The sequence below is a fragment of the Nyctereutes procyonoides genome, unplaced genomic scaffold (genome assembly GCF_905146905.1).
Source record: "Nyctereutes procyonoides isolate TBG_1078 unplaced genomic scaffold, NYPRO_anot_genome, whole genome shotgun sequence".
Lineage (NCBI taxonomy): Eukaryota > Metazoa > Chordata > Mammalia > Carnivora > Canidae > Nyctereutes > Nyctereutes procyonoides.
Genome location: NW_026575133.1, coordinates 50,415,508 through 50,442,284, shown reverse-complemented (window position 1 = coordinate 50,442,284; position 26,777 = coordinate 50,415,508). Strand labels below are relative to the sequence as shown.

At 59.5% G+C, this 26,777-nt stretch overlaps 2 protein-coding genes across 11 annotated transcripts; both read right to left on the bottom strand.

Moving 5' to 3' along the window:
- Positions 1–214: 214 nt before the first annotated feature.
- Positions 215–4,809, bottom strand: CUNH8orf58 (chromosome unknown C8orf58 homolog). Of its 5 annotated transcripts, none has more exons than XM_055300691.1 (7): positions 4,665–4,809; positions 3,109–3,620; positions 2,606–2,746; positions 2,323–2,449; positions 2,084–2,217; positions 1,755–1,861; positions 215–1,203 (listed from the first exon to the last, which is right to left on the bottom strand). In XM_055300691.1, the coding sequence occupies exons 1-7, from the start codon at positions 4,711–4,713 to the stop codon at positions 1,092–1,094; spliced, it is 1,182 nt and encodes a 393-aa protein (XP_055156666.1). In that variant the 5' UTR covers positions 4,714–4,809; the 3' UTR covers positions 215–1,091. The 5 variants fall into 5 exon arrangements, with proteins under 5 accessions (XP_055156666.1, XP_055156667.1, XP_055156664.1 ...); XM_055300692.1 differs by having other exon boundaries at positions 1,755–1,837; XM_055300689.1 differs by lacking the exon at positions 4,665–4,809 and having other exon boundaries at positions 2,084–2,196; positions 3,109–4,473.
- A 2,431-nt stretch (positions 4,810–7,240) lies between these two features.
- PDLIM2 (PDZ and LIM domain 2) lies at positions 7,241–24,669 on the bottom strand. Of its 6 annotated transcripts, none has more exons than XM_055346405.1 (10): positions 24,571–24,669; positions 22,131–22,225; positions 21,294–21,445; positions 18,596–18,665; positions 18,335–18,486; positions 18,111–18,189; positions 14,402–14,484; positions 14,026–14,171; positions 12,351–12,468; positions 7,241–11,269 (listed from the first exon to the last, which is right to left on the bottom strand). In XM_055346405.1, exons 2-10 carry the CDS (start codon positions 22,221–22,223, stop codon positions 11,092–11,094), a joined length of 1,071 nt encoding a protein of 356 aa, XP_055202380.1. In that variant the 5' UTR covers positions 22,224–22,225; positions 24,571–24,669; the 3' UTR covers positions 7,241–11,091. The 6 variants fall into 6 exon arrangements, with proteins under 6 accessions (XP_055202380.1, XP_055202376.1, XP_055202377.1 ...); XM_055346401.1 differs by lacking the exon at positions 24,571–24,669 and adding an exon at positions 23,689–23,839 and having other exon boundaries at positions 22,131–22,250; XM_055346402.1 differs by lacking the exon at positions 24,571–24,669 and adding an exon at positions 23,689–23,803.
- Positions 24,670–26,777: the final 2,108 nt, after the last annotated feature.

Below are 26,777 nucleotides of genomic sequence, written 5' to 3'. Positions count from 1 at the left end.
TCTGGAAGGTCACAGAGGTCAGGAATCGGTGCCCTAATTCTCAAGCTATGAAACCTAAGACCTTGGAGAAGTGACCTGCTTCAAGTCTTGCCTGCTCCTCACTGGCCACTTAAGTCTCCACTGGCAGCCCCAGTCCTCCTGTAGCCGCCTCAGGCCTCCCCGTCCTCCCTCCCTCCAGGGTGTCCCCCTCCCCGTTCATTTAACATTCACAGTGCACTTGGATGAGACAGTTTAATCTCATTTTATCTTCATAACAAGACTGTGAGGTAGGTGGGGCAGGTATCATGAAACCATCTGGGAGGTTAAGTAGGAAGCCATGGCTCAGAAAAGTTAAGGGATTTTTGTCAAGGTCATAAAGCTAGTAGGAGTCTCTGGTTTTGGCTCTGATGTGTAAAGGGACCGAAGCGGCGGAGGACAGATCTTGAAGGTTACTCTGCTCTTCTCCACGTTGTCCCTGACCTTCCGTTCCGGGTTCGGTCTTCAGGAGCTCTGCTCCACAGGCAAGCTCTCTGCAGAGGCACCCAAGGTGGGGCCCTCCTGCCCCGTCCTGGGGCTACCCACGAAGGTATGAGGAGGAAGCAAGACTCCAGATCAGACCACTGAGGAATGAAGGCCGGTTCCATCCTTCCGCAGTTACCTCACCAGTTATGTCACCCAGAGGACCAACCCCCTGAGCACATGATTCAGAAGACACTGGATGGATCCAGCCAGTTCGCAACAGTGACACACTCACAGAGATACACGTATCATTTTGCATAGCTCCACGCCTGTGACACGCCATGCCCCAGTAGGACATGGTGCCAAACCTGCTCCAAGGACTCCGGATAAATAAGTTAGTTCACATTGTCTAGGACCAGGGATTTCTGGCAACCAGTAAGGAGCCCGGGGGCTGCCACACCTGGGGGGCCTCTCAGGGAACCAGGGCTCCTCTACCAGGCTGCCCAGAGGAGAAAGATCCAGCTCTCTCCTCAGAGAGAAGAGTATCAGCAGCTTTTCCTGGCAGTGCCCAGAAGCAGCAGAGGGCAAAGGGCGAGGAAGAAGACTTCACTGCACACCCCTCCACCAGGGGTCACGTCCCGCACCAGGAGGTCTCAGCATACAGAGAGGTTTTTCGCTCGCTGCTTCTTAACCACAAATGATGGCATAAAGGTCTTCCGGAGTGGCTGGCATGGAGGTCTTTCGGGGACCCCCCTTGACTCAATCCTGAGCAAAAGGAAAGGTAGCTTTAGGCTAGGAGGGGGACACGAAGGCAGCAATGGCCACAGACTTGATGGGGAATTGCCTACCTGCCGTCGGGAGCCGGGGACTTCGGCATGGTGCTTCCTTGCCCCACTGAGTTATTCACCATCACCCCCCATCATCTATTGGGGAATCCTCTGTGTCCCATTGCTCTCCCAGCAAATCTGGGAGGTGGCCTAAGGTTCAGCTGCGAGGGGTGAGGGCTTGCTGGGCGGACATGAGGGGGTTTCCCCTCTTCTGGCCCTGCCCCTGCCACCGTCTCACCACACATGTGGCCTCAGGAAAGCAACTGCCTTCCCCAGTCCAGTCCCCATCCTCCTCCTCTGTAAACGGGATGTGTTAGCTACTTTCTGTTTCTTCCAGCACCCTCTCCAAGACTACCTGCATCTCTCAGATTTCAAAAGGACCCCCCCCCCCAAAAAAAAAAAAAAAACCCACAACTGGCAGTCCAATCTCAGCATCTGGGTTCATCACTCCTTTCCTTGCCCTAACCTGGGCTGGGCCCCAGGACTCACCTAGGGGCACGCCCATCAGAAGGGGCAGGGGACTCAGCGTGCTTCGGGCTCCTCCGACGGATCCGGTTGAGCAGGACTTTGACCTTGTTCCAGTGGGAGAGATCCGGCTGAGCAGAGGGTGGGGGGATCACCACAGAGCTCCTCCCCACAACGCACCCCTGACCAAGCTCCCAGAGACAGCAGGCACCACAGCCAGGACAAGTCACCCTCTCCAACCAGGAATTCCATCACTTTCTGAGTGTTTCCAGCCTTTGGGATATGTACACATCCCAACCAGCCCCTAACCCCCTCCATCCTGTCACCTGCCTCCGCACACACCCATCACCTACCTTGTGTCCCTGGGAGGGTGGGAAGATGTGGGCTGGCTCTGCAGTGGCCTCTGACAGCCTGGCAGGGTTGGCACTTGGCAGCCCTCCCTTTAGGGCTGCTGCTGTTTTTGCCCCTTCAGAAAGAATCAGATTACCTAGGGCCAGAAGCAGGAAGCCACCCATCAAGGCCAGGACTCAAAGGGTCTGCCTGGGGGGCCCTGGGCAGGCAAGACACAGTGGGAGACGCCATGGCCCCTCACCTGTCTCCTGTGTCTGGCTCAGCAGTTTGCGTGCCTCACTGCCTGGGGCACGAGAAGGTGGAGGTGAAGGTGCCAGGATTGGCTCCCCCACCTCCTCCTCTTCCTCTGCCTCCTCCGCTTCAGGATCCTGTGCACAGGACAGACGGGCACTTGGGACCTGACTAGAGGGCTGAGGCTGTTCTGAAGGGAGCCCTGGTTCCAGGGGTCCCAGACCTTCTCTGCCTCCCCCACTCACCTGTCTCCACCCACCCCCCACTGGCCTGTCCACCTGCAGCTCACTCACCCTTGGGGGCCTCTGGGTCTGCAGCTGCAGGTAGAGCTGCTGAAGCCTTGCCATCTGCTCCAGCACGAGGCACAGGTGTTCCAGGTAGCGGAGACCCTGCCCTGGGAGACAGGCCCAGGCTTCAGGCCCCAGGCCCCCGACCTGTGGGACAGAGTGAGGTAGGGGAGACCCCTGAACTCAGCCAGACGCCCATCCTGGGCAGCCAGCAGATGGAAGCAGAGGGGCCGGGGATAGTAGGCGCACACCACCAGCTGGCCTCCCTACCCGGCCAGGCATGGCCAGGCTGGCCCCGTACTGCCCCCCTCCACACAGCTGGGAGTGGGCCGAGGCAAGAACAACCCGTCAATTAGAAGCAAGGAATGCCCCACCCCGAGAGAGCTCCAAGGAGAAAGAGCCAGTGAGGCCCCACAGCCAGCAACCCACCCCCCGCCCCCCTACCCCCGTGGGAAAGGGCCATTTCCATTGCACTCTTCACCCAGCCTGAGAGGTGGCGTGGCACTCACCACCTCTGCTTCTTCTAGGCCTGCCTCTAGGTCCGTTTCTGCCTCAGTGGCCTCCCGTTCCCCTGCTCCAAAAAGGGGCACATCATATTCAGGCTTGCTTGGTGGCTTCAGGGAGCGGTGGTGGGGCGGCGCACCGGCAGGGGAAGCCGGGAGTTGGCGGGACCGCTCCAGCATCTGCTCCAGCTTATGGCTGGCCACAAGCCGGCCTAGGTGGGCGGGAGGCTCCATGGAAGCAAGGGCGGGGGGCTCAGGGCTCCCTGTGGGCTCAAAGTCCAGAGAGTCCTGAGAAAGGCCCGGTGAGGCGGTCAGGGGGCTGTCTCCAACCACCATCTCCACTCCTGAGTCCCGGGAGGCCAGTTTGAGAAGCGGCTCCTGCCTCCTGGGACCTCTCAACTGCCCATCCGCCTTCCAGGAGGCCAGCGAGCACCCCTGAGCAGCGTCCGGGATCCGTCTGTAGGTGCTGCTGACTCCAGGTACTACGCAGCCGAGTGCCAAGTCCTCAGCAACCCCATCTGCCAGGAGAGTGAGTATCAGGCTGGGCAGGCCGCCCCTGACGCCCCCAGCATTCCTGGCAGCTGGCAGCATTCCCCGCGGAGGAGTGTCCTGGGCCAGAGGTGGAGGGAGGCGAGCCACTGGGTGGCCACCGCCCTGCCCAAGTCTCTCCCTTCCCTGGCCTGGAGAAGTTAGGATGGGTTCCCATCACAAGTAGTCTTTGTGGGCCATCACAGCCCCCCGGGGATCTGGACGGTGTGGTAGGCAAAGCCTGGTAGGGCACATTCATCAGCTCCCTGTCTGGCCGGTCCCCCTTTTGAGGGGGGAGCTGCTGCTTCGTGGGATCCCTTGTGCCCTGGAGCCGGGTCCGCCTAAGACCTCCAAGTGGTGAACGCGGAGCCTCGGTCTCTCCAACTACTCCCCACGGGGCAGTAGGGCTGTGACCTACTGTGACCACCCCCACCCCCACCCCCACCCCCACGTCGGGACACGGGGAAAGGCACAGAGAAGGAAGCCTGGGGTCGGGACTGGGATGCGAGATCAAGTCCCTCCGGGAGCTCCCGGGGAGGGTAATAAAAATAACAATCGCCGTAGCCGTGGGGGGCTGCTGTGCTTTAAAATGAGAAATAGTGAAGACTTTTTGGAGAGCTGGGGGGAAAAGGCGGGGGAGCTGAATCGGGGGGACCGGAGGCGAAGCCGCGCCCGGCCCCAGGGCTGCCCTCGGCGCTGGGCCCACCCAGCCTGATGCACCAGCCCGGCGGGAGCGGACAGACCGACGGCCGCCCCCGGCTCCCCAGGCCAAGCGGCCCCCGCCCCTCCCGGCCGAGGGCGATCTCCTTCGGGAACGCGGCCGCCACCGGGGGGGGGGGGGTCCACAGGGGGAGTCAGAGCGACCGGGATGGAGGGGGCCGGTCTACCGCCCCGGGGGCTCCGGGGCGCGGCGCCACCCCCAGCCCGTCCGAGGGGAGGCGGCGAGGCCGCGCGCCGGGCGGGGCGGACGGGCAGGGGCGGGGGGCGGCCCCGGGGCAGGAGGCCGGGGGGGGGGGGGGGGGGGAGGGACTCACCCCGGCCGCCGAGCGGCTCCACCGCGAAGACCCGCCGCCGGCCCAGCATGGCCCCGACGCGGCGCCCGGCCGGCCTCCCCCGCCGCTGGCTGGCGGCTCCGCACGCGTCCGGCCGGGCTGGGCGCGGCCCCGGACCCTCCCGCGGGGGCGGGGGCGGGGGCGGGGGCGGGGGAGGGGGGAGGGGAGGGGAGGGGCGCGCAGGTGAGCGGGGCCGGGGGCGCGGGGGCAGCGCCTGGATCCGCCGATCTCGGGGCTCCGCGCGCCCCGCTCCCGCCCGCGGGCGCCGTCGGCTGGAGGTGCGGCCCCCGCCCCGCCCCGCCCCCCGCCCCCGGTTCCCAGGCTGCTCCGTCTTCCTGCCGCCGAGGTGCCGCCGCGGATGGGGGGCGTTGGCGGGGCCTGGACGCGAGCGCGGAAGGAAGTGGAGCCCCGCGGGGCTGCGGCAGAGCCCCGACCCCGGCCGGCGGCCCCGCGCTCCGCGCCGTGTGCCCGGGGCCCGCCGCGCAGCCGCCCCAAGCCCGCCGCGGCCGACGGTCCCCTGCGCCCAGCGCCCGCGCCCGTGCCCGCAGCGAGAGCCGAGCCCCTCGGCGCCGCCTCCTCTTCCTCACCCGAGCACCTCGGGGAACTGGGCCCGGGGGGCCGTGTCCCCACCCCCGTCCTCTCTGGGCCCATCAGTCCACCGTCCTTCACCCCCAGAGGCTCCCAGCCTGAAAGGGGAGCTGCGGAAGGTGACCCGAGGGGCCGCCGGCCTCCAAGGAGACCTCACTCTCCGGAGGAAGGGGACAGGGCTGGAAAAATCCCGGCAGAACCCAAACCCGCGGGAGGCAGATAAGGGAGCTGGTGGACGTGCAAACTTGCACCTGAGCCTCGCGGGGAGGGGCTGGGGCCGGAGCCCTGGGAAGGAAGTGGCCGTTAACTGGGAGGGGAGAAGACACTACCCACCCCGCTCTGCTCCTTGCTCCTTCATACCCTTCCTCAAACGCCTTACACGGGAGCCCTACCAGGGGGCCACAAACTAGAAGATTCTAACTGTATACGAAGAGGAAACGGAAGCCGGTAGCCAAGTCTGGAGACAGAATGAGAGCCTAGTGCCTTAATTACCTGCCATTCAATTACGTTGATTTTCAGGCCAAGCCCTACCCTGCTAGGCATAGGTCCTCTGGGTTGCCCCCTCCTAACCCCATCCTTCTAGGCAGCACCGCTACTCCATTCCCCTTGCCCAGTTATAGACGGGGACACTGAACGCAGGGCCTGGCAGGAACTGCTTTATGCTTGTCCAACAGGATGTGTGGCACCAAACCCCAGAGGCAGTGTCCGACCCCACCCCAGCCCTCCCTAGGTAGGAGGGTTGGAGGGCTGGCCCCTATCAGGTGGCTTCCTTCCTCCAAAGAGAGGGTGAGGAGGTAAAGGGGGGGAACCTTTGCCAGATCTTGCCCTGAATTTGGAGAATGTGGGGCCAGATTCCAAGCAGTCTCCCTGGTGACTCTGGGGCAAGAATGCATCTGGAACAGGAAGCCCAGCCAGCAGGAATGCAGTGTCTCAGCACAAGGCTTTGTGTGGGCTCAAAAGAACCCACACCCCCAAGCACACTCCCTTCCAGGCCACACGCCTGCACCCTGCCACACAGATATGCCTGAGGGGTATCTGGTGATGGGGATCCTTCATGGGGGCTCCACACTTCCCTCCCATCTGCCTTCTGAAGTCCTGACTGGAGCAGCCCTGTGACCAGGGCTAGGTCCGGCCTTCGCCACCCAGAGGGCTCTGTATCTCCCACCCTCCCTACTACTAAGGGAGAATCCTTTCCCTTTGAGAGATGCTTGAAGGAATGGCAAAGCCACCCCCTCGCTGCCCACCTGACTGGTGAGCAGTTGCCCTGAGTTCCTGAGACACATGGTGGCCGGGCAGAGCCATCTCTCAGGATGAAACCAGGGATGCCCAGCTGCCCCTCGTCCTCCATGGGGAAGTCCTAGCTTCAGGAAGCACATTTCCTGCAAAGCTCAGCACTGAGCTAGGCCCGGTGGGAGGAAGGTCAAAGCCAAGAGGCTGGGGGCAGCTCCTGCCAGAGTAGAGAAGGCTGGGAGCCATGGTGACCCCCCTTGTGGCCTGGGAGGCAGCCTCTGCTGATAGAGGGGCAAAAACTCCCCACCCCAAACCAGAAATGCGGGATTCAGACTCCAGGTGCCATTCCCACCCCTTCCCCTTACCAGCTAGGAGTGCTTGGACCGGTTACTCATCCTCCCTGTCCACAGTTTCTTCATTTATAGAAGAAAGGGGATAGCAATACCTATCTCAGAACTGTGAGGCTTAAAGGACTTAAAACGCCTGTGTGTTAAGATTATCTAGCCGTGTAACTTTGGGAATGTCACCTTCCCATTTCTAACTAAAGGGGCTATATTAGATGCTCTCTGGGGAACTTATTTTTTTTAGATTTTATTTATTTATTCACAAGAGACACAGAGAAATGCAGAGACACAGGAAAAGGGAGAAGCAGGCTCAATGTGGGACTCCATCCCCCGACTCTGGGATCACACCCTGAGCCGAAGGCAGACACTGTACCACTGAACCACCCAGACACTCTCTCAGGGAACTTCTAAATTTTTTTTTTATTTATTTATGATAGTCATACAGAGAGAGAGAGAGAGGCAAAGACACAGGCAGGGGGAGAAGCAGGCTCCATGCACCGGGAGCCCGACGTGGGATTCGATCCCGGGTCTCCAGGATTGCACCCTGGGCCAAAGGCAGGCGCCAAACCGCTGTGCCACCCAGGGATCCCCTCTCAGGGAACTTCTAACTTGAATCTGTCTTCATTTCTGAAGTTATTCCCCCAAATGCAAAAAAAAAAAAAAAAAAAAAAAACTCAAGAGGGCACAGCACTGGACAAATTGCAGTCTTATAATTAGATAGTTGCCACACACACACACTATATCTGGGTCACGTGGAGTGGGCGCTCACAGCTGGCTTGGCATGGGTGGAGGGAGAGCAAGGTAAAAGATCGAAGACTGCCCCCAACCTTCTCCTCTGACCAATGGGTTTGGCTAATAACTCCATCTTCCAAAGAACTTTGCTCCCAAGCTCAGGCTGGCGGTGTAGCTGCACAGCACTCTGAAATCCTCAGGCTCCTGCAAAGAGAGCTGCCTGCCACAACTAAAGAACTGGATTTCAGCTTCAACCCATCCAGCCAAAAAAAACAAAAACAAAAACAAAAACAAAAACAAAAAAACCCATCCAGCCTTCCAAAGGCATTCAGCAACTCACTGGCATACCCATTTCACAAGGGGCTCCTATCCCACATTTTGTTCTCCTCCACTCCTTAGAACACTGCTGGCCCACCAGGCTTGGTTACAGGTGGGGATCTGACCATGTTAATATCCCAGCCCACCTTTTCCAACCTGTCACTCCCCTGCTTTAAATTTTCAAAATGTTTCCAGAGCCTCAGGTGAAGTTCAGACCATTTCTTCTGGCATTCAAGGCTCCCATCTCCCTTTCTAGTCTTCTCTTGGTACCTCCTTCAGCCTCTGCCCTAAACTGAGCATTCCACCTGCACCCACCCCATCGGTTGGCGTCTGTCCATTCCACCTGTCAAGTCCTGTCCATCCTTACACACAGATGGCCTCTGCTCTGTACTCAGGGGGCCCGCCTCGTATGTTCCACATTAGCTCTTAGCACTCATTGCCATATAGTCTTATTTCATTCATGCCATCTCAGTTGCTGCCACTTGACCATTACCTTCAGGAAAGCAACAAAAAAAGGCTATATTTTTCCATATTCTCACTGTGCCAGGACCCAGGTATTGACGGAGGGGTGAATGGCCCCTTTTGGGCGCATTCTCCTCTGTAGCTCCCTGTCGTGGGCTACCTCTGACAGTAGGTGGCGCCAAGGAGGCCGTCCCGTTGCGGACCAGGTATTCTGGCCTGGTGCACTCCTAAGCCACAGAAAGCCTTGATCTTTTCTATGAAAATAAAGGCAGCCATCCAGGCAAAAGGTGAGACAATTATAGGAAGGTGTAAATTATATCAACAGGTGCCTGAGGAGCCAACACCAACAGTCTCCACCAAGGTTCCTTCCAAAAAGAGCCCCACAGCACAAAAGCCTCTGAAGTCCAGCTTTGATCATTTCTATGAAAATAAAGCTGAGGCTGTGGCCCATTCCTCAAGCTACCTGGAGGTGGGGTGGGTAGGTCTGGAGCACCCAGAAGCACCCATACACCTTTCTGGTTTTTTTTTTTTTTAAGTTTTTTTTTTTTTTTTTTTTTTTTTTTTTTTTTTTTTTTTTTATGATAGTCACAGAGAGAGAGAGAAAGGCAGAGACACAGGCAGAGGGAGAAGCAGGCTCCATGCACCGGGAGCCCGATGTGGGATTCGATCCCGGGTCTCCAGGATCGCGCCCTGGGCCAAAGGCAGGCGCCAAACCGCTGCGCCACCCAGGGACCCCCCCATACACCTTTCTGAAATGTCCTTTGGGATTAGGACTGGGGGTGGTGGGTGAATCAAGCCCTAAATCTGGTAGGGAACCTCTGGCCCCCACCTCAACTCAAACATACCTGAGGGTAGACTCACCTAGCACTCTTCACTGATTGTTTTTGTTTCTCAAATCAACTACCAATGAAGCCAGTGGGGTCTCCCAGGGTGGGTAGGGTGGTCCCTTGGGATGGGGACTCCACTGGCCTATCCTTCCCAGGCAAGGCTAACCTGCAGCCCTGTCCGAGGTTCTTTCTGGTGATTATCTTTCTCAAATGGGTGCAGACAGCCTTAGCCAAGTGCTAGAGGTGCTCTGGATGCTGCCCTTCTCCTGCCCACCCGGCTCATCTGGGTAAGTCAGCAAGGCTCACAGCATTCACCCCAGGTAGAGCAAGGAGCACAGAGTCCAAGGCTGGCCAGTGCCAGAGGAGTATGACACTGTCTCACCAAGCAGGCCCTGGACAGATTTTACATCCGGGCCTGCCTCCTATTTCTCCTGCCTGCTCTCCAGCACCTCTCCTCTTCTCCAGGCTCCCAGTGAGAAACTCACGCCTCTCATGGACCAGGAATTATCCCAGTAAAACTGGCATCTATAAAAAAGGGTCTAGGGGATCCCTGGGTGGCACAGTGGTTTGGCGCCTGCCTTTGGCCCAGGGCGCGATCCTGGAGACCCAGGATCAAATCCCACGTCGGGCTCCCGGTGCATGGAGCCTGCTTCTCCCTCTGCCTGTGTCTCTGCCTCTCTCTCTCTCTCTCTCTCTCTCTCTCTCTCTCTCTGTGACTATCATAAAAAAAAAAAAAAAAGAAAAAAAAAAAAGAAAAAGAAAGAAATACTTAAAAAAAAAAAAAAGGGTCTAGGAGGTGGGGCACCTGGGTGACTCAGTCAGTTTAGCACCTGTCTGGGGCTCAGGTCATGATCCCGGGATCAAGCCCCCCATGGAGCCCCCTGCTCAGTGGGGAGTCTGCTTCTCCCTCTCCCTCTACCCGACTCGTCCTTATCCACATGTGCTCTTTCTCAAATAAATAAAATCTTTAAAATAAATAAATAAATGGGTCCAGGAGGAGCACGCAACCAAATGTGCTCCACCAACTGTTGCTGTAAGTTCAAACCCCACATTGGGGGGTAGAGATTACTTAAAAATAAAATCTTTTGGGCAGCCCCGGTGGCTCAGCGGTTTAGCGCCGCCTTTAGCCCAGGGCCTGATCCTGGAGACCCGGGATTGAGTTTCATGTCAGGCTCCTTGCGTGGAGCCTGCTTCTTCCCTCTGCCTGTGTCTCTGCCCCTCTCTCTCTCTCTCTCTTTCTGTCTCTCATGGATGGATGAATAAAATCTTTAAAAATAATAAAATAAAATTGTTTTAAAAAAGAGGGGAAGTTGTCCAGAAAGAGCACAACCTTCCACTAAAAGAAGCAAGCCTCTTCAGTAAGGGGGATCACATAGTGAAGCACCTGGTAAGGCAGGGGTTCATGGGAGGGAGGGAAATAAAAGGGAAAAAATTAGTCAATAAGGACTTTCTCCCCAGTTGTAGAGAGAAGCTCTTCCCCAGGGGCCCGGGCTGGGAAGGAGAGAAAAGATCTACTTTGTTTTGTCCATGTATATATATTTATAGAGCTCATATGTGAAAACTATACAGAGTGAATACCTTTAGCCTCTGGCCCACCCCTCTCTTTCTACATATTTATCTCTGTGTCACATCCCCCACCTAACCCCTGTTGCACAGAGATACCCAATGCAGTGCCCACCTCAGACTTTGGTGCACAGCCTGTCCTGCGGGGGAAAGTGAGAGTACCTAGCAGAAGCCTGGGACGGTGAGACAGTGCATGAGGACAGGTCCCAGGCCCTGGCCTCACCTAGCGCGGAGGGTGGAACCCCACCACCTGCCACCACCCTTCCCTGCCAACTTGCTTTTGGCATGGCCGTGCTATACAGGTGCCCACAGAGTTGAGGGCAGGCTGAGAGCACAGCCAGGAGCTCAGGCCTGGGAGCTGAGGGTGGGGGGTGAGGAGTAGCGCTGGCGGGCATGCTTCTCACAGTACAGCTCGTCTCCCACCCAAAAGTGCCCCCGCATCTTCAGGTTCAGCCCACAGTCTGCACAGGAGTAGCAGCCCGGGTGACGGTAGCGCCCCTCCTGGATGCGTACAGCATGGTTCCTGCAGGGGCGATGGAGAGGGGAGAGCCATTAGCCTGGGGCGTTGGGGTGGAGATGGGGCGACAGGCAGGACGCTGCCATTCTCATTTCCCAGGAGCCTAGTTCCCAGCCCAGAGTCAGGGAAGATCCCCAAATCTCAGACCCTGGACTCCCTAAGGCTTCCTTTGGGGCTCTCACTTCAATAACTCCCAACCCTCACCCCTAGGACCTCTAGTTTAAAAAAAAAAAAAAAAAAAAAAAAGGAGTCCTTTCTCCTTTACACAAAGGCAGACATACTCCATCCTGAATTTTCTGGGTTGTTAATGGAGCAGTGGTTCTCAAAATGTGGTCCCAGGTACCAGGACCCTCAGTATTGCAACCCCTGGGGACAAGTCGGAAATGCAAATTCTGGGGCCAGGGATCCCCAAAGAGGAAGCTCTGAGGCATGGGCCAGCCATTCTGTCTAAGGAGCCCTGGGGAGCTCTGCCCTCTGCTCTGAGATATACCATTCGCATCTGCACAACGGGCATGAGCAGTATCCCATCCCACAGGGGGATTACGAAAGCCTGCAGAGGCTAAGGGCTTTGCCTAAGGTGAGTCATCCGCTCCTCAACACTGCACACTGCACGTTAAGAAATTTATGGCAGGGGGAGCGGGCTTTCAGCAATTTGCCAGAGAATGTGGCTGCATTATAATGCCACCCACTGAGAAAAATGAACCTACCTCTGGAAAATCTCTTTCCAAAGGGGGTGAGGGAGGGGGGAAGAGCAAAATTTTCCAGGAGGAGGCACCTCATCTAGAGGCAGATCTCCAGAGGCTTTGAGATTATTGGAGAGCAATCAGAAGCAGGAGCATTTCTTCCTCCTCCTCCTCCTCCAGGGTGGGGGAGAGAGACCAGGAAGGAGGAGATGCAGCAGGAAGAAGCCAGCAAGGCTGTAAGAAGCCTGAAAATAACCCACAAACCCCACCCCACCCCCCTCCAGGGGCCCTGACAGTCTGTTCTCTGCAGAGTCCTCCTGAGGGCATCCCAGGCTCCACCCCCCTACCCCCCCCCCCCCAGGGCCCTGCCTGGGCGTGCCTGCCTCCCAGCCGCCAATACTCACACAATGCTGGTGCCGCACTTCTCACACGTGTGGAGCTTGGGTGGGGTGGCCAGGGCCCTGGAGGTGGGCAGGGAGGACTGGGGGCTCAGCAGGCTGGGCAGGAAGGCAGGTGTGCCACCTGGGAGGGGTGGGGGGTGCAGACAGACACATTAGAGTCATCCACCAGCGGCAGCCCCCAGGCTATATTGATCCTTGCACACTCCTCGCACACGGACTCCTAAGAGGTGCTCTTATGCACCTCCAAAGGAACACTGGGTGTGAGGCAGGTAGATAATAGAAGAGCGTGATCATGGCAGCTCCTTGGCTAAGGCACAGTCAGCCCAAGCTAAGGCACCCGAAGAAGAGTATCTGTGCTGTGGCTACCACCTCCCACCAAGCAGGCGTTTCCTCTCGTGATCCAGTCGTGATGATATTAATTAAAAGATGGTAATAACAGATAATGGCAGCACCACAATACCTTTATACAGTTTTCAAAGAGCTTTTATGGACACTGTTGCATGTGAGCCTTGGAACAACACTGAGATGAAGCACAGATGTTCCTGGGCGGGTATGGTCCCTGTTGGCCGCCAAGGACGCCAAGGCTTGAGCCGTGGAGTCACCGACTGTCTGTGCTCCCCCCCACCCCTCTCCCTGGGCCCCCTCCCGGGCTCCACCAAGGCCTCAGGGTGATGATGCACAAGACTGGCTCCCTGCCCTCTGACCGCAGTGAACATCCCAGGAGCTGAATGTCAGAGTTGAAAGGAGCCACCAGATACTGTGCTGGTGAGGCTGTTGACCCTCCCTGTAGCCAGTGCTCAGGCCGGGCCTCCTCGCCTCTCCCCTGCACGGGGGCAGCGCACACACACGCACACGCACGCACAGTACAGCTACAGCCACCTCAGGAGCTGCGCAGGCCTGTCTGCCCCATCAACAGCTCCTCAAGGGCGGACAGGTGCCCGACTGCGCTCGGCCCCACGCTCCGCACACCCCTGGCCCATCCGACAGGCACAGTAAATGTCTGTCCAGTGAGTCACCGAGTGGCCGCAAGAGCCCGTCCCTGTCTTCCTGCTCACTTCGGCATCCGAGAGGCAGCGCCTGGCATTATGCACCGGCCCTCCTGGGTCAGGGCTCCTCAGCCCGGCACACGACACCTCTCAGCCAGGACTTGACCTCCGAGACCGCCGTCTGCGCTGCCAGGCCCCGCTGCTCGGGCTCCCACACCAAGCCCTCCAGCTGCCAGCCACAGCCACCACAGGCGCCGAGCTCCCTGCCACCATCTTTTTTTTTTTTTTTTTGGTGTATTCTCTGAGGCTCCAACTCCCAGCCGCCATCTTAAGGCCGTTTGTTAAAAGTTTTGATCTTTCTTCAAGGGTCAAGTCAAACCCACCCTCCTCTGTGAAGCCCTGCCTGGGGAGCCTGCCCCCCACCTTTACGCGTCCCTTGACACGCTTCCTGATCCCCGCGAGCACCTCTGGGTGCACCCCCCCCAGCACCTCTGGGTGCACCCCCCCACCAGACCTACCAGCTTGAAAGCTCCTTTCGTGCTGGAGCCCCCCTCTGGTGTCTACTCCTGTGATGAGCACTTAAGAAATACTAGTTCGGTATCATGTCCAGCCCCGGCCCAGGGGTGTCCTGCTGGAACCTACTTCCTACCCCGGGGGTTGGAACCCCCAGCCCTCCCCCCCCAGGGACTCACCTTTCTCCTCAGCCTCCAGGGCTTCCTGCAAGAGCCGAAAGGAGCTGGACTGCCGGGGGGCCACCCGCCCCTCGCGATTTTCCTGCAGCATCTTGTAGACTTCGGAGTCCTCGTCCAGAAGGTGGCTTCCCCTTTCGGAGTCCGCACTGCGGGGACGGGAGGCAGCCAGGAGTGAGGGTCCCTCCCCGGGTATGAGCGCCAGCATGGGGGCAGGGAAGGAGTGCCCTAGGGGAGACCCAGGGGAGGGGATTCCGGGCGGGCTCGGAGGAAAGCCAAGCCCCCCCCCCCACTACCCCATCCCTCTTCTCTGGAAAGCCCGTCGGCCTCAGGCCCTCCCAGGCCCTCCGGGACCCCCCCCTCCGGGGCCCGCCGGTACCTGAGCCTGGGGCTGGAGGGACAGGGACGCGGGGAAGGCGGCAGCACCAGCACCGCCGCGTCGCCAGCGCCGCCGAGGCCGGCCTGCGGGACAGCGAGGCACCAGGGGAGGAGTCGCGGCGGCAGCCTCGGGCCGCCCGCCCGCCCGCCCGCCCGGCCCCAGGCCCACCACCAGGGGGCGCCCGGCCCCCGCTGACCAGCAGGCCCCCTGCAGGCCCCGGGGTACCGGGCGGCCAGCGGCCAGCACCCACCTACACCCACCTACGGAGGTGCAGAGGCCCCGCCAGGAGATTGGGCAGGGGCTGGACAGCAGAGGGGAAGCAGATCCTCCTGCGGTGAGGTCGGGGAAACATGGAGTGAAGGGCCTGAGACCCCTCCAGGGGCAGGGCTGGGGCTGCACCAGGGATCTCGCCCCTGCACACGCCTCCAGTCCCAGGTGTGGGCTGGTGGGCCTCTCCTGGCTGCCCTGGAGCCTTGGGGGGTCAAGCCCATTTGCGGCCCACGTGCCAGCAGCAGTGCCGCCTCTCCAGGTGTGTGCTGTCCATCCGGGGCTCTTTACACTTGCTGTCCAGTGGAAATCTTGCCTTCGAATTCCGTGTTGCTCCCCTTTCTGGCCTGCACCTCTGCACCCACCCCTCCTCCCCTGCCTCCTCTCTCTGGGCACCCCCAGGGAAAGAGGGAGCCCCGCCCAGCCACAACCAGACAGGCCACAGCGCACCATGCTGGGAGCACAGTTCCCCAGAAGGCCAAATTCCCTCAATTTTATTTTATTTTTTAAAGATTTTATTAATTTATTCATGAAACACAGAGAGAGAAGCAGAGACACAGGCAGAGGGAGAAGCAGGCTCCCCGCAGGGACCCCAGTGTGGGACTTGATCCCAGGACTCCAGGATCACACCCTGGGCCAAAAGCAGGTGCTCAACCACTGAGCCACCCAGGCGATCCCCAAATTCCCTCAATTTAAAAATTCAAAATCAGGGACAAATTATGGGATCAAACGATAAAGCCCTATGAATTTTTAAGCTAAAAGCAGAAACTTGAGAGTTTTGAGAAGACAGCCCTAGACCCTCACCCCTGCAGCCCCCTTCCACCTGCCTACATTCCTCGTGCTCTCAATGCCACGCAGTCGACAGACAGTAAGATGGTTTCCTCAGGAAGGACAGTCAGCCCCTGCTACTTAAGAACCATGTCCCGTTGCGCCATCTGAAGTCAGCATGTGCCCACACAGGGGCAGCGGCTAGCCAGGAGGGGGTGCTGAAATCCACCCAGGCGTTCTTGGCAAGCTAAGTCCCCGTGCCAACCAGCCAGAGGGGTGCTCCCTTCACATCTGCTCACCAAGGCATGTGCCCACCCAGACTTGGCAACTTCCAGTTTCCAGAAGGGCACCTTAATAAAGGCTGGTGGTGTCCTGTGCCCTGGGCTCAGTGGAGCCCCAGCCAGCTCAGGAGCCAGCAGCAAGGCCCTGGCCCTGGCAGACTGGGGTGGGGGCACCTCATCTACAGTCACCTCTACCCCCCTTCCTCCTGAAAGACCACTGTGCCCTGGTGGAAAGGGGCCCAAACCCCTTACTGGGGAGCAGCTCTGTCTTCCTCCTCCCTCCCTCCTGGTCAGCTAGGGACACCTGCAGGAACCTTCATCCCCAAGTACAGGGGGTGAAAGGGCTCATCTATAGCCAACACCTCTCAAAATGTGTTCTGGTGAACACGGGGACGTTAATAAGTGAGTTGCAGGTGTGGGGCAGGGAGCGCCAGGAGAAATTCTGTTGTTAAAGTAAGTTTAGGAAAAATAAATAAATAAAGTTTAGGAAATTAATAAAATTAAATCTATTTCTCATGGGACTTCTTAGAGCCTTGAAGGTGCTAAAAGTACACAGTGACTCCCAAGAGGGAGGTGTGGGGCCCCGTGACTCCCACACCATCTGACCACAGCCTCCTTTATAGGCCAGAATGCAAAGCTTCATTGGGTTAGGAATTTCTGTTTATCCACCAGTGCATCCCCAGAGCCTAGAAGGGTGCCTGACACAAAGCAACTGCTCAATAAAAGTTTGTCGAAGGAATGACCACGGTCCTCAGGCCAAAGAAGGAAACTCAGAGCATGGAGACTAACTCTGAGGTCCAGAGAGAGCAAGAGGGGCTTATCCAAGGTTAGATGGTGGCGGTGGTATTAAGCCACGTCTCCCTACCACCCAGCCCAGGGCTCCTGTTTACACAGCATGGGTGGTCTTCAAGTCTTTGCATCAGGTCCCTGAGGGGGAAACACATATTGGTGCCCCTGCTCCGCACCCTCACTCCTGCATCTCAGGCTAGGACCTGAGAATTAGCATTTCTAACAGGTTCCAAGGTGCCGCTGCTGGCATGGGAGCCACACCCTGTACCACCAGCATCTCCCGTTTGCCCAAGTTTGGGACGCTGCAGGGAAGAAGGCCAAGATGATGGACCCTCTCCAGCCATGCCCTGGGCCAAGCGTATTTTCATCTGGTCTCCACCCCAAAGATCTCCCAGAGAAGCCCCTCCCCTCCCCACCCCACCGCCACCCCAAACATGCCAGGTCTTGCTGGTAACACCACTTTCCCATCTCCCTGGCTTATCGTTCCCTAATCTAAACCCTACCCAGTCCTACCTCCAACGTCCAGCAAAATTCCTGACAAAGCCTTCTCAGGCCACCCAGCCGACACTCCTCTCCCCTCCCAGAATGCCTCCTGCTTTTATAATTAAGACCACACTGTTCAGTTCTTAATTGTTCCAGAACTGCTTTACATGTTTGTCTTATCTCCCAACTACATTTCACATTCTTTAAAGACGGGGATCTTATCGAAGGCATCTCCATGCCCACACTGCCGGGCAGGCCACTGAGTAGGCCCACAACGAGTCACTGGAGGGGCCCTACCATGGGCTTCCCCACAGGAGCCCTCCCTCTCCTTCTCCAGAGCCCCCAGTTTCTAATGCCCTCCCCCAGCCATCTCCAAAGGCTCTGCCTTCTGGAATGCAAAATCAACCGGGAGGTAGGATTCCAGCGGCTGGGCCTCATCCCCTTCACCCCAAGGCTGGACATGCCCCCCCCCAACTCTGCCGCCAGCAGCTGTGGCCTCACTCCCTCACTTCCTCACCCCTGCCCTTACAGAGGAGAAATACCACCAAGGCAGGGAAGGCGGGGCCTGTCACCAGTTCAGTGGGACCCAGTGGGGGGTGTCCAGGGTAGAAGGGCAGGGAGGGGGGCAGACAGAAAGTAAGCCAAATGCAACTTGAGGCAGAACCACAGTCCCACTGGTGGTGGTTCTCTGGGCTGAGTCAGAGGAGGAGGAAGGGGGATGGGGGGACAGGAGTTGGGGGTGGGCATGGGACTTGGAATGGGGAGGAATGTGTTCAAGAGATGCAGCCAGAGCCAAAGGGAACCATCCCAACAACAGCAGCAAAACTATTTCAGCCCTGGCCCAAGAGAAACACTCAGGAAGGGAGGAAGCTAGCAGGAGGAGGGGAGGCGGCAAGTGGGAGTGCAAGAGGTAGAAGGCCGCTGGGGACTGGCCAGGCAGGGCTGGGGCACAGAGAGGGCGGCCCACCACAGACACAACGGCCTCCTGGCTCGGGAGAGGGGCGTGCTTGGTGCTGGGAAATGGAGGCCCCAGCTGCCCAGATGGGACCTGAGTGGGTCCTGCTGGTGGGCAGCAACCAACCAGGATGGGAGGCTCTGTCCTCCCCCCCAGGTATCCTCACCTGGCGGCTTCCAGGACGGCCCCCATAGGAAAAGCGGTCAGCAGCAGTGGGTCCCGGGGAATGTGCCAGGTTCTGGAAACTGAAATGCAGGCAAGGGCAGCTGGGTGCCAGGCATCCCCCATCCCCCACCTGCCTCAGGGACACAGAGGGTGTGCCCTCAGGCTCCCCTAAACCCAGCTGTGGAGACTGAGGGGCCTGGTCTGGACCCCACCCCGTGCGCTCACCTGCGGCTGACCACAGCCTCTCCAGGGAGGGTGTGCGGGCTGCTGGGGGGCAGGGCAGAGAAGGGGCTGCCCGGCTGGGGGCTGGAGGAGCAGGGGCTGGAGCAGGAAGACCGCAGGGAGGACTGGCTGTCCGAGTGGGTCCTCACAGAGCCCTGTGGAGAGAAGGCTGGGAGGGTGGCACCCAGCCCCTCCCGGCCCTGCCCCTCAGCGCTCCCCTTCACTTCAGGGTGCTGGAGTTCCCAGAAGAAGGCCCCATCCTACCTGGAAGCGAGTGGCCAGCACTTCCACAGAGCTTTCCCCATTGGTCTGCCTGGGGGAAGCGGCCCGAGACCTGAGGAGAGGCCGGGGGGAGGCAAATCACAGGAGTCCTGGAACCCTCCTAACCTGACAGGGGCTGCAGATTCCAGCTGGTCCCACAACAGACTCTCAAGATTAGTAAAATGTTCAAAACGTGGATATCAGGTTGTCAACTTGCAACTTTGCCAAATTCAAAACAATCATTATCAACAACCACCGCCATTTCTCCAAGGAAAGGACAGTTTAGCATCAATATGTAGACTGGACATACTTCATAAATTCAATTTTGTTAAAAACTCCTCACAGTATCCCCTGTCTTTTTCTTTTCTCTTTTCTTTTTATTCCTTTTTTAAAAAAGATTATTTATTTATTTATTTATTTATTTATTTATTTATTTATTTATGTATTTATTTATTTATTAGAGAGACAGCATAAGCAGGGGAAAGGGCAGAGGGAGAGGGAGAAGCAGACTCCTCAATGAGTGTGGGGCTCGGTCCCAGGACCCCGAGACCATGAACTGAGCCAAAGCCAGATGCTTCACTAACTGAGCCACCCAACCACTCCTCTTTTTTTTTTAAGTAACCGCTATGTTCAACATGGGGCTCAAGCTCACGACCCCGAGATGAAGAGTTGCATGCTCCACTGACTGAGCCAGCCAGGCACCCCTCTTTTAATTTTTTTTTAAGATTTATTTATTTACTTATTTATGATAGACATAGAGAAAGAGAGAGAGAGGCAGAGACACAGGAGGAGGGAGAAGCAGGCTCCATGCCGGGAGCCTGATGTGGGACTTGATCCCGGGACTCCAGGATCACGCCCTGGGCCAAAGGCAGGCGCCAAACTGCTGAGCCACCCAGGGATCCCCCCCCCCCTTTTTTTTTTTTTTCATTTCATTTCATCCAGACTTTGTCACTGGTCAGCATCAGTTTGTAGATTAATTTTGGGGGAGATTGCTGATTTCACATCAATAATCCTTAATCCTTTATCTTGCACCCATGGAGAAACTGAAGCCCAGAGAGAGAAAGCGATTTCCTAAAGCCCAACAATGGTCAGGCCAGCCGCCCACTCTCCTCTGCCCAGCCAGATGCTGTCCGCCACCAGCTGCTAATGGCTTGGAATACCTTTAAGAGGGTCATTCCTGGTCCCTTCTGAAGCCAACAAAGGGTGGAGCCTGTGCCTCCATCCCCCCACAGGACCCAGAGAGCTAAAGCAACAAGCAGCCCCAACCTCCCCACCAATCACCAAGGCACCCAGAAAAGAGGTGCCCTTACCTCAGCTCCCTGGGGACCCCCCTCCAAAGCCCTTCCCACTGGAGCCTTGAACAGGAAGCCATGGGAGGGCTGGGGCTGGCTGAGGGTGAAGAAAAAGCCCACCATGTCCCAATCCCACTACACCATTCGGATGTCGGGTCACTTCCAGAGAGGTCAACAAGAATCTCAGTCATCGCACACCACAGCAGCCACAGCCTCAGCCTCCCCAGGGAGGGCTGTGGAGCCAGAGTGAAGGGAGCTCAAGCTCGGGCTCCGGCTCCAGTCCAGAGTACTGCTTCCTGCCACAGAGCTTCTGGGTGCCCAAGTGGCCTCCTGATATGGGGGAGACTCGGAGGGTTTAGGAAGAGGCCAGACAAAGAAAGAAGAGGCAGGGAGTCTTGACCTACCCAACATGGAGCTGGAGGCCTGGAGGGATTCAGCCAGGCCCACTCCCTCATGGGACTGGGTCCCTCTAGAAGGAACTGTGAGGAAGTGATGGCATCAGCAGCTCCCTGCCCCTCTGCCACCCCACTCTGCAGCCTCTTATAGACTTTGGTCCCCTTCACATATGCCATAAGCTACTCTCCACCCTCCTCTTCTAGGCCCCACTCCTGCAAACACTCATGAGTCTGAGGAGGGAGTCAGGATGGGGCCAGGGTCATGAGAGCATCATGGAAGCCAGCTTCTGCAGCACTGTGGGATGGTGGGGGGTGAAGAGATGGCATGGAGCCAGGGCCTAGAGAGAGCCCAAGTGAGGGGAGGGGATGACAGAGAGGCTGGAGGTGCCTGACTCAGGTTCAAGGCTTGCCCAGAGGGTTCTCCTGGCTGGGGGATCTCCCAACATTCTTGCCCTGTGACTCACTTGGACGCTCCACCCCAAGGAGCCACCTGTTCCCCCCCCACCCCCACAACCAGGCCTCCGGGCTGAAAACCCAAGCCTAGGAATCTTCCTTCACCAGCACAGCCCCCAAGAGGCAGTGGGGAGGGACCGAGGGGTCCTATGGTGAGTGAGATCCCAAACCCCTCAAACCACCCCCCAGGATCAGAACAAAGGCCATCCTCTGTTGGAGGCAGGGGCCCAGGAGACCCAGCCTAAGGCACACCTTTCCCCTCTTCAACCCACTTCATGCCCACACCCTGTACCCTGCGCACTTGGGAACCCGTCAAACCCGGGCATCCAGGTGGCTGATGCCAGCCTGCCCTGCCCATGGCTGCATGCCCAGCCATGCACAGGGACACCCCCCAGCCCACCCTGCTGCAGCCCCAGAGCCTGGACCTTCTCAAAGATGAGCCCAAAGGGCCCAGGAAGGCTGGGGTGGGGCTGAGGGCAGGGGGGTGAGGACAGCCGCCGTGCAGCAGGCTGGCAGAGGAGAGAAGAAAGCTGGTGGGCCCAGCGGAGGTGGAGGGCCTACCGGTCTAGCTGCAGCCGCAGGGGTGAGGGGCTATGGCGGATCTTGCTCTGGGCCTCAGCATGGAGCATGCCCTCGGCGCTCTCCCCGTTGATGGCCACGATAATGTCTCCAGGCCGGAGGTCAGCAGCCTCAGCCTTGCCCCTCTCGGTTACCTGTAGGGGATGAGATATCCCTGCTCAGACAGTGATGACATTCCCATCGGGATGGAAGAGAGGGGGTTTCTCTCTGTCCTGCCCAGGGAACACAGATGCTGGTTTGAAGCAGGCTGGCCTGCTTCCCACTTTGTCCCCCGGCCCAGCAGGCTCCGCCCAGCTGATCGGCTCATGCCCTCCAAAAGCTGGAGGGGAGCCACCCCCCTCACCCCAGCACTGGCGTTCTCACTGGGCCTCCCGAAAAAATGGCAGCATTTCAGGGACTGTACTTGGAAATACTTTAGGATAGAGAGCCCTGCCCGTGCACATCACACCATGCAGGTGGCTGCCTGCATGCAGCCCGTTGGCATGAACGCTCCCTGGCCTGGGCCTGGGTCAAGAGAAAACTGCCAAGGACCTGGGGCTTCTGTTCTAGTAAACTCCCCAAATGGCTGCCAGCAGGTATAGGGTTGGTGTCCAAGGAGAGAGGAGCCCTGTACTTGGCCCAGCTCCCTTTCACTCCCTAGAAGTCTGTTCCTGGAGTGGTCATCACATCCCCATGGCAATGGAGCCCCAGTCCTCCCCAGGCTAACACTCCCAGCAGCAGACCTCTGGTTCCGGAATAAACAAAGAGAGGTGCCTGTGCAGAGCAGGGTAGACCCTACCTCTGGGGGGCACCTCCTTAGCTCCTGGAACTAGCCCTTACCTTGGTCACCATGATGGGCGTGTGGAAATCCCTGCCCCCAGTGATCCGGAAGCCCCAGGGCCCTGGCCCCGCCACATCCACGGTCAGCGCCATATCTGAGGAAGCAGAGGGATGGAGACGCTGTAAGGTGGCAGGAGAAGCAGAAGAGAGGGGATGACAGGTCCAATGAGCAGCCAGTTAGGGGCTGGGGAGGGTGAGGGGGAGGGTAGAGGAAGTGACTAACTCCCTTCCTCACCCCCCAGTTTCACTTCCCCCCACGCTGGGAAGCCATGACTGAGTTCCCCCTTCACCGCCACCCTCTCCAGCAGCGTGGCTCCCAGAGGGCGGGCTGTCAGGGTGCCTCTCAGGGGCTTGCGGGATGGAGAACAGGAGAACAGGCGGGCAACGGCCTAGGCAGGTGGTAGGAGATGCCACCGCTTCCTGCCTCTCCCCCTCCTCCACCAGCAAGGCTAAGTCGCTTCAGGGCCCGCTTCCTGTCCCCAAAACTGACTGCACAAGGTACTTCCTCCCCACTCTGGGGGAGGGCAGTGTTCTGGGAACAGGAGTGATAGCAAACAAGGGCATGATGCCACCGCAGACTGTCCCAGGAGTTGGCTGGGTGGGGACTGGCCCAGGGTCCTCAGAGGGGCCTCCTGGCTGCCTGCCTGGCCCCTGGCAATGTGGTCCAGATAGGCAAGACTGGGCTTCCCACCACCCCCAGCGGCCTGCTGCCCTCCGAACAGCCCCAGCCAGAAGGACGGGCTCATGTGCCCAGCTGGGCACATCCACCCCCTGGCAATGAGCAGCAGGGTGAGCTGACTGATGCTGCCTGCTGGCTGGCGCCCTGGGCCTCCCATCCACTGCCCCTCCGCTGGGCAAGGGAGTGTCCTTGCAGACCAGCCCTTGTAGGATTTCCTGAGCCTCTAGTTATGGAGTCAGGAGCCAACCCAGGCAGGAAGCTGTAATGCCAGCCTGGGCCACCACCCTACCCAGCAGCCCCCTGAGGCTGCCCCTGGGGAGGCCCAGAGACCGCAATTGCTGTCAGAATCGATCAAGGACACTGGGGCCACTTCCCAAGTTTAAGAACCTGGGGCGAGGGCGCTCAAGCAAGAACCGGCTGCCTGCCCTCTCCTCGGCCTTTTGCCCAGGCCTAGCCCCTGCCCCTGCCAGGTCCCGGGCCCCGGGCCGGCGCTGGCAGTGCGCAGAGCCCCCGCGTTCTCAGACCTTTGAGCCGGCGGTGGACTCCGCGCCCGGGCCCGCGGGGAGGTGCCCAGGCCGTCGGCCTGGCTCTCCCAGCTCTGGCGCCCTGTGCGCTCCGAGGCCAAGGTACCCGCGGGCCGGGCGCTGGAGCAGAAGCGCGGGGATGAGAAAGGCCAGCCCGGCGGGGGGGGGGGGGCGCCTCCGGGGAGGCTGCGGGAGGGCGCCGGGGCGCGGAGGGGGCGGCAGCGCGCAGAGCCGCCAGGGCCCGGGAGCCGGCCGTGCGGACGGCGCGCAGGTGGGCGCGCTCACCTGGCCCCGCTCACCTGGCCCCGCTCACCTGGCCCCGCTCACCTGGCCCTGCTCACCTGGCCCCGCTCACCTGGCTCCCGCTCACCCGTCGGGCTGGGCGGCCGGGCCCGGGAGGGAAGGGCAGGGAAGGAGGAAGGCTGAGGAGCCGCCGCCGCCGCCGCCGCCGCCCGACTCTGGGGAGAGCCCGCCCGGGGCTCCGGGACCTGCCTCCGCCCATGTGATCCCGGGGCCGCCCCTGCCGCCGCCTCCTCCGCGCAGCCCGGCCCCGGCGGCCACCTGGCCCTCGCCCTGCCGCGGCGTGCGGGGAGGGGGCGCGGCCGCCCCCGCCAGGTGCCCTGCGGCTCCGACCGCCCCCGGCCCGCGGCCGCAGACGCCCGGGCTGCCGCCCCCCAGGCTCTCCCAGGCCGGCCGCGCCCACCCGCCTTCCCAGGGCCTCCCCCCTGCACCCCGGGGCGGGGCGGGCCGGCTGGGTCCGTCTGCGGTCCGCCCGGCTCCCCCGCCCACTCCGGGCTCCGACGCCGGCGCGGGTGCGGCCGACACCCCCGGATCCCGATGCGGGGCCGCCGCCGCCGCCCCCACCCCCCCCCCCGCCCCCGAGGCCGCGGCGCTCCCGGGCTGCGGCTGCTGGGGCCCGCGGGGGGCGCTGAGCCGCGCTGCCGAGACGCCCGCAGGCCGGCTCCGCTCGGGGCGACCTCCCGAGCCCCAGGGCCGTGGCGGGGGTCGCCGGGCCCTCTCCGGGCTGGCGCCGTTTCCTTTCCGGGCTGCCCTCTCTGCTGCCCGGCCTGGGGTGCGCCAGCCAGCAGGCACCCCGGCCCCCGCTGCCCGTGTGGCCCGCTCGCGCCAGCCACCTGGAACCCAGGCTCCGGGGCTAGGGAGACGGCAGCCAAGGGAAGGCCCCAGGCCCCAGGCCCCAGCCCAGACCCCTCTGGCACACGGTTCCCCAGAGCCATACCCGGGCACCTTCACCCGGAGACCGAGGGTCACCGGTCCTCGCGCATCGCCCGCCGGCCGGCACTTTGCACGGTCGCTGTGGGGCTGGGCTGTTTTCAGGGAAGCACACCTGTGGGCACAGCTGTAGGCTGCCTGGCTCGGAGTGAGTCATTCCCTCGGCTTCCCCCTGCGAGGAGTGCCTTCCACCCTCCCGCCACCCTCCCCGCCTACCTCAGCCCCGGCTCGTCCTCCCGGCACTGACCCGCCATCAGCGACAGCGCAGCCTCCAGCTCCCTGCTCGGGCTCCCCCACCCCAGGTGTGAAAGCCACTCTCCCACCCTGCAGTCCCGGGCCTCCTGGATTGACCTCTTTGCAGGACACCACTGCTCTCCCCCCACAACTAGACTGGAGGCCCTCCAGGGAGCAGGAGACTGCAGGACAGGCAAGTGCAGCCTTGGAGTCGCACAGACCTAGCCTCACATGTCAGATCTGCCTCTTACAGCGTGACCTTGGGTAATTTCCTCAGTTTCCCCATGGATAAAATGGAGATAATGCATACCTTAGCCTCTGGTCTGCAGCCTGTCCTCCCACATGCAGCTGCTGACGGGCAGGTTCCTCTCAGGGTGGGAGGGATTTGTTCACTGCTCCATTCCCCGAGCCTAGCACAGTGTCTGGCACACAGCGATTAGCATTCGCTAATTGTAGAATGAATATTGTTTGAATGAGTGAATGGATTCATTTCCCTTGCTTCACCCCCAGTTTGTGGCAGGGCCTCTGTTTTATGTCTTTCTGTGCTCCTGACATCACCCTAGTCCCTAGCATCTACAGGTTAATCTGTAGGATTTCTACTCTGTGGCTTGTGCATTCACAAAACTCACAACAAAAACAAAATTGACTAAGCAAGGGCCAGACCCTGTGGACCAGAAGGGAGTACTGTCCCTGTCTAAGCAACTCTGTGGTCCTGGGCAAGTCACTCAGCTCACCTCGCCAATAGGATGAGCATCCCTCTCCCCCACCGTGGCCTGCAGCCCTTTCTGACATCTCAGGTCTCCCTCACCCCCTCAGGCCTCCGGCCCTCCCCTCCCCTCCCACCTCACACCAGGTCAAGGGACAGAAGCTGTCATTGTGCAAGCAGGTGGCAGGCAGCCCAGGGGCGGAGGGTTGATTTGCTGCAGAAGTTTCAGGGCTCCATCAAAGAGGGTGTGGATTTGGTTTCTGCCCCAGGGAGAGGAAGTCCCAATCAACCCTGATATCTTTTATGAGGGCATCAGGGAATGCGAAGAAGCTGTGACAGGGGATCAGGAGAAGAAGCTATGACAGGGGATCAGGAACGGGCCAGTGGGTTCCTGAAGGAAGGTCATTTCCACAAGATGGGCTGGGCCTGCTAACTTAGAAGCAGATGGTGGTGAGGACTGGGGTGGACAGAAGAGACGGGTGCACATAGGTCTTGTTCCTCCAGCTGCTGTTTAACCCCCACTGGGGCCCAGGCCACACCCCAGCTCAAGGAAACTGCCAGGGCCAGGCTGTGGCCCGGTCATTCACAAGCAGAACTGGGTGCCACCACCTCTTCCCACTCACCTGGCATGGGGGTGCCCTGTGACAGGTCTAGCAGACAGGACTGTCAGGAAGAACGTGAGAGGCCCAACCTGGCACTGCCCCAGGAAGTCCTGGGCCTCATGCAGGACCTTCCTTATCCAAGACAAGGAAAGGACTGCCTGGGCATTTAGTATACTTAGTGCAGAGAGGCGACAAGAGTCACTGGACTTGACTTCACATTTTACAATCATGTAACCCAGACAACTTAATTTCTCATCCTCAGTCTCTCGTCCCATAAAATGGAACCCCACCCCTGTCATTGGGACGCTTACATCAGATAACCCACGTGTAGCACCTTATACTTTCCTCAACGCCCAGCAGCTGGCAAGGAATGGAGTTTTCTTTCTCGGCAGAGCAGCCAGGCCCAGACTGTGCCACTGCTGTGGCCCTGCAGGAGCCACCAGGCCCCAGGACTCTGAAACCCCAGATGAGAGGCATTGCTTTGGCTAAGCTGTGCCCCACCACTCCCAGCTTCCCACAACCAATGGCTCAGAAACCCAAACCCAAAGAAGAAAGTAAACAAACACACGAGAGCTTCGGTGTGGAAATGGAGCACACAGAAGGAAAACATTAGAGCAGAACAGCTAGAAATGTCATCTAGTCCAGCAACCCCATGGCGGCTCTGGAATCAAA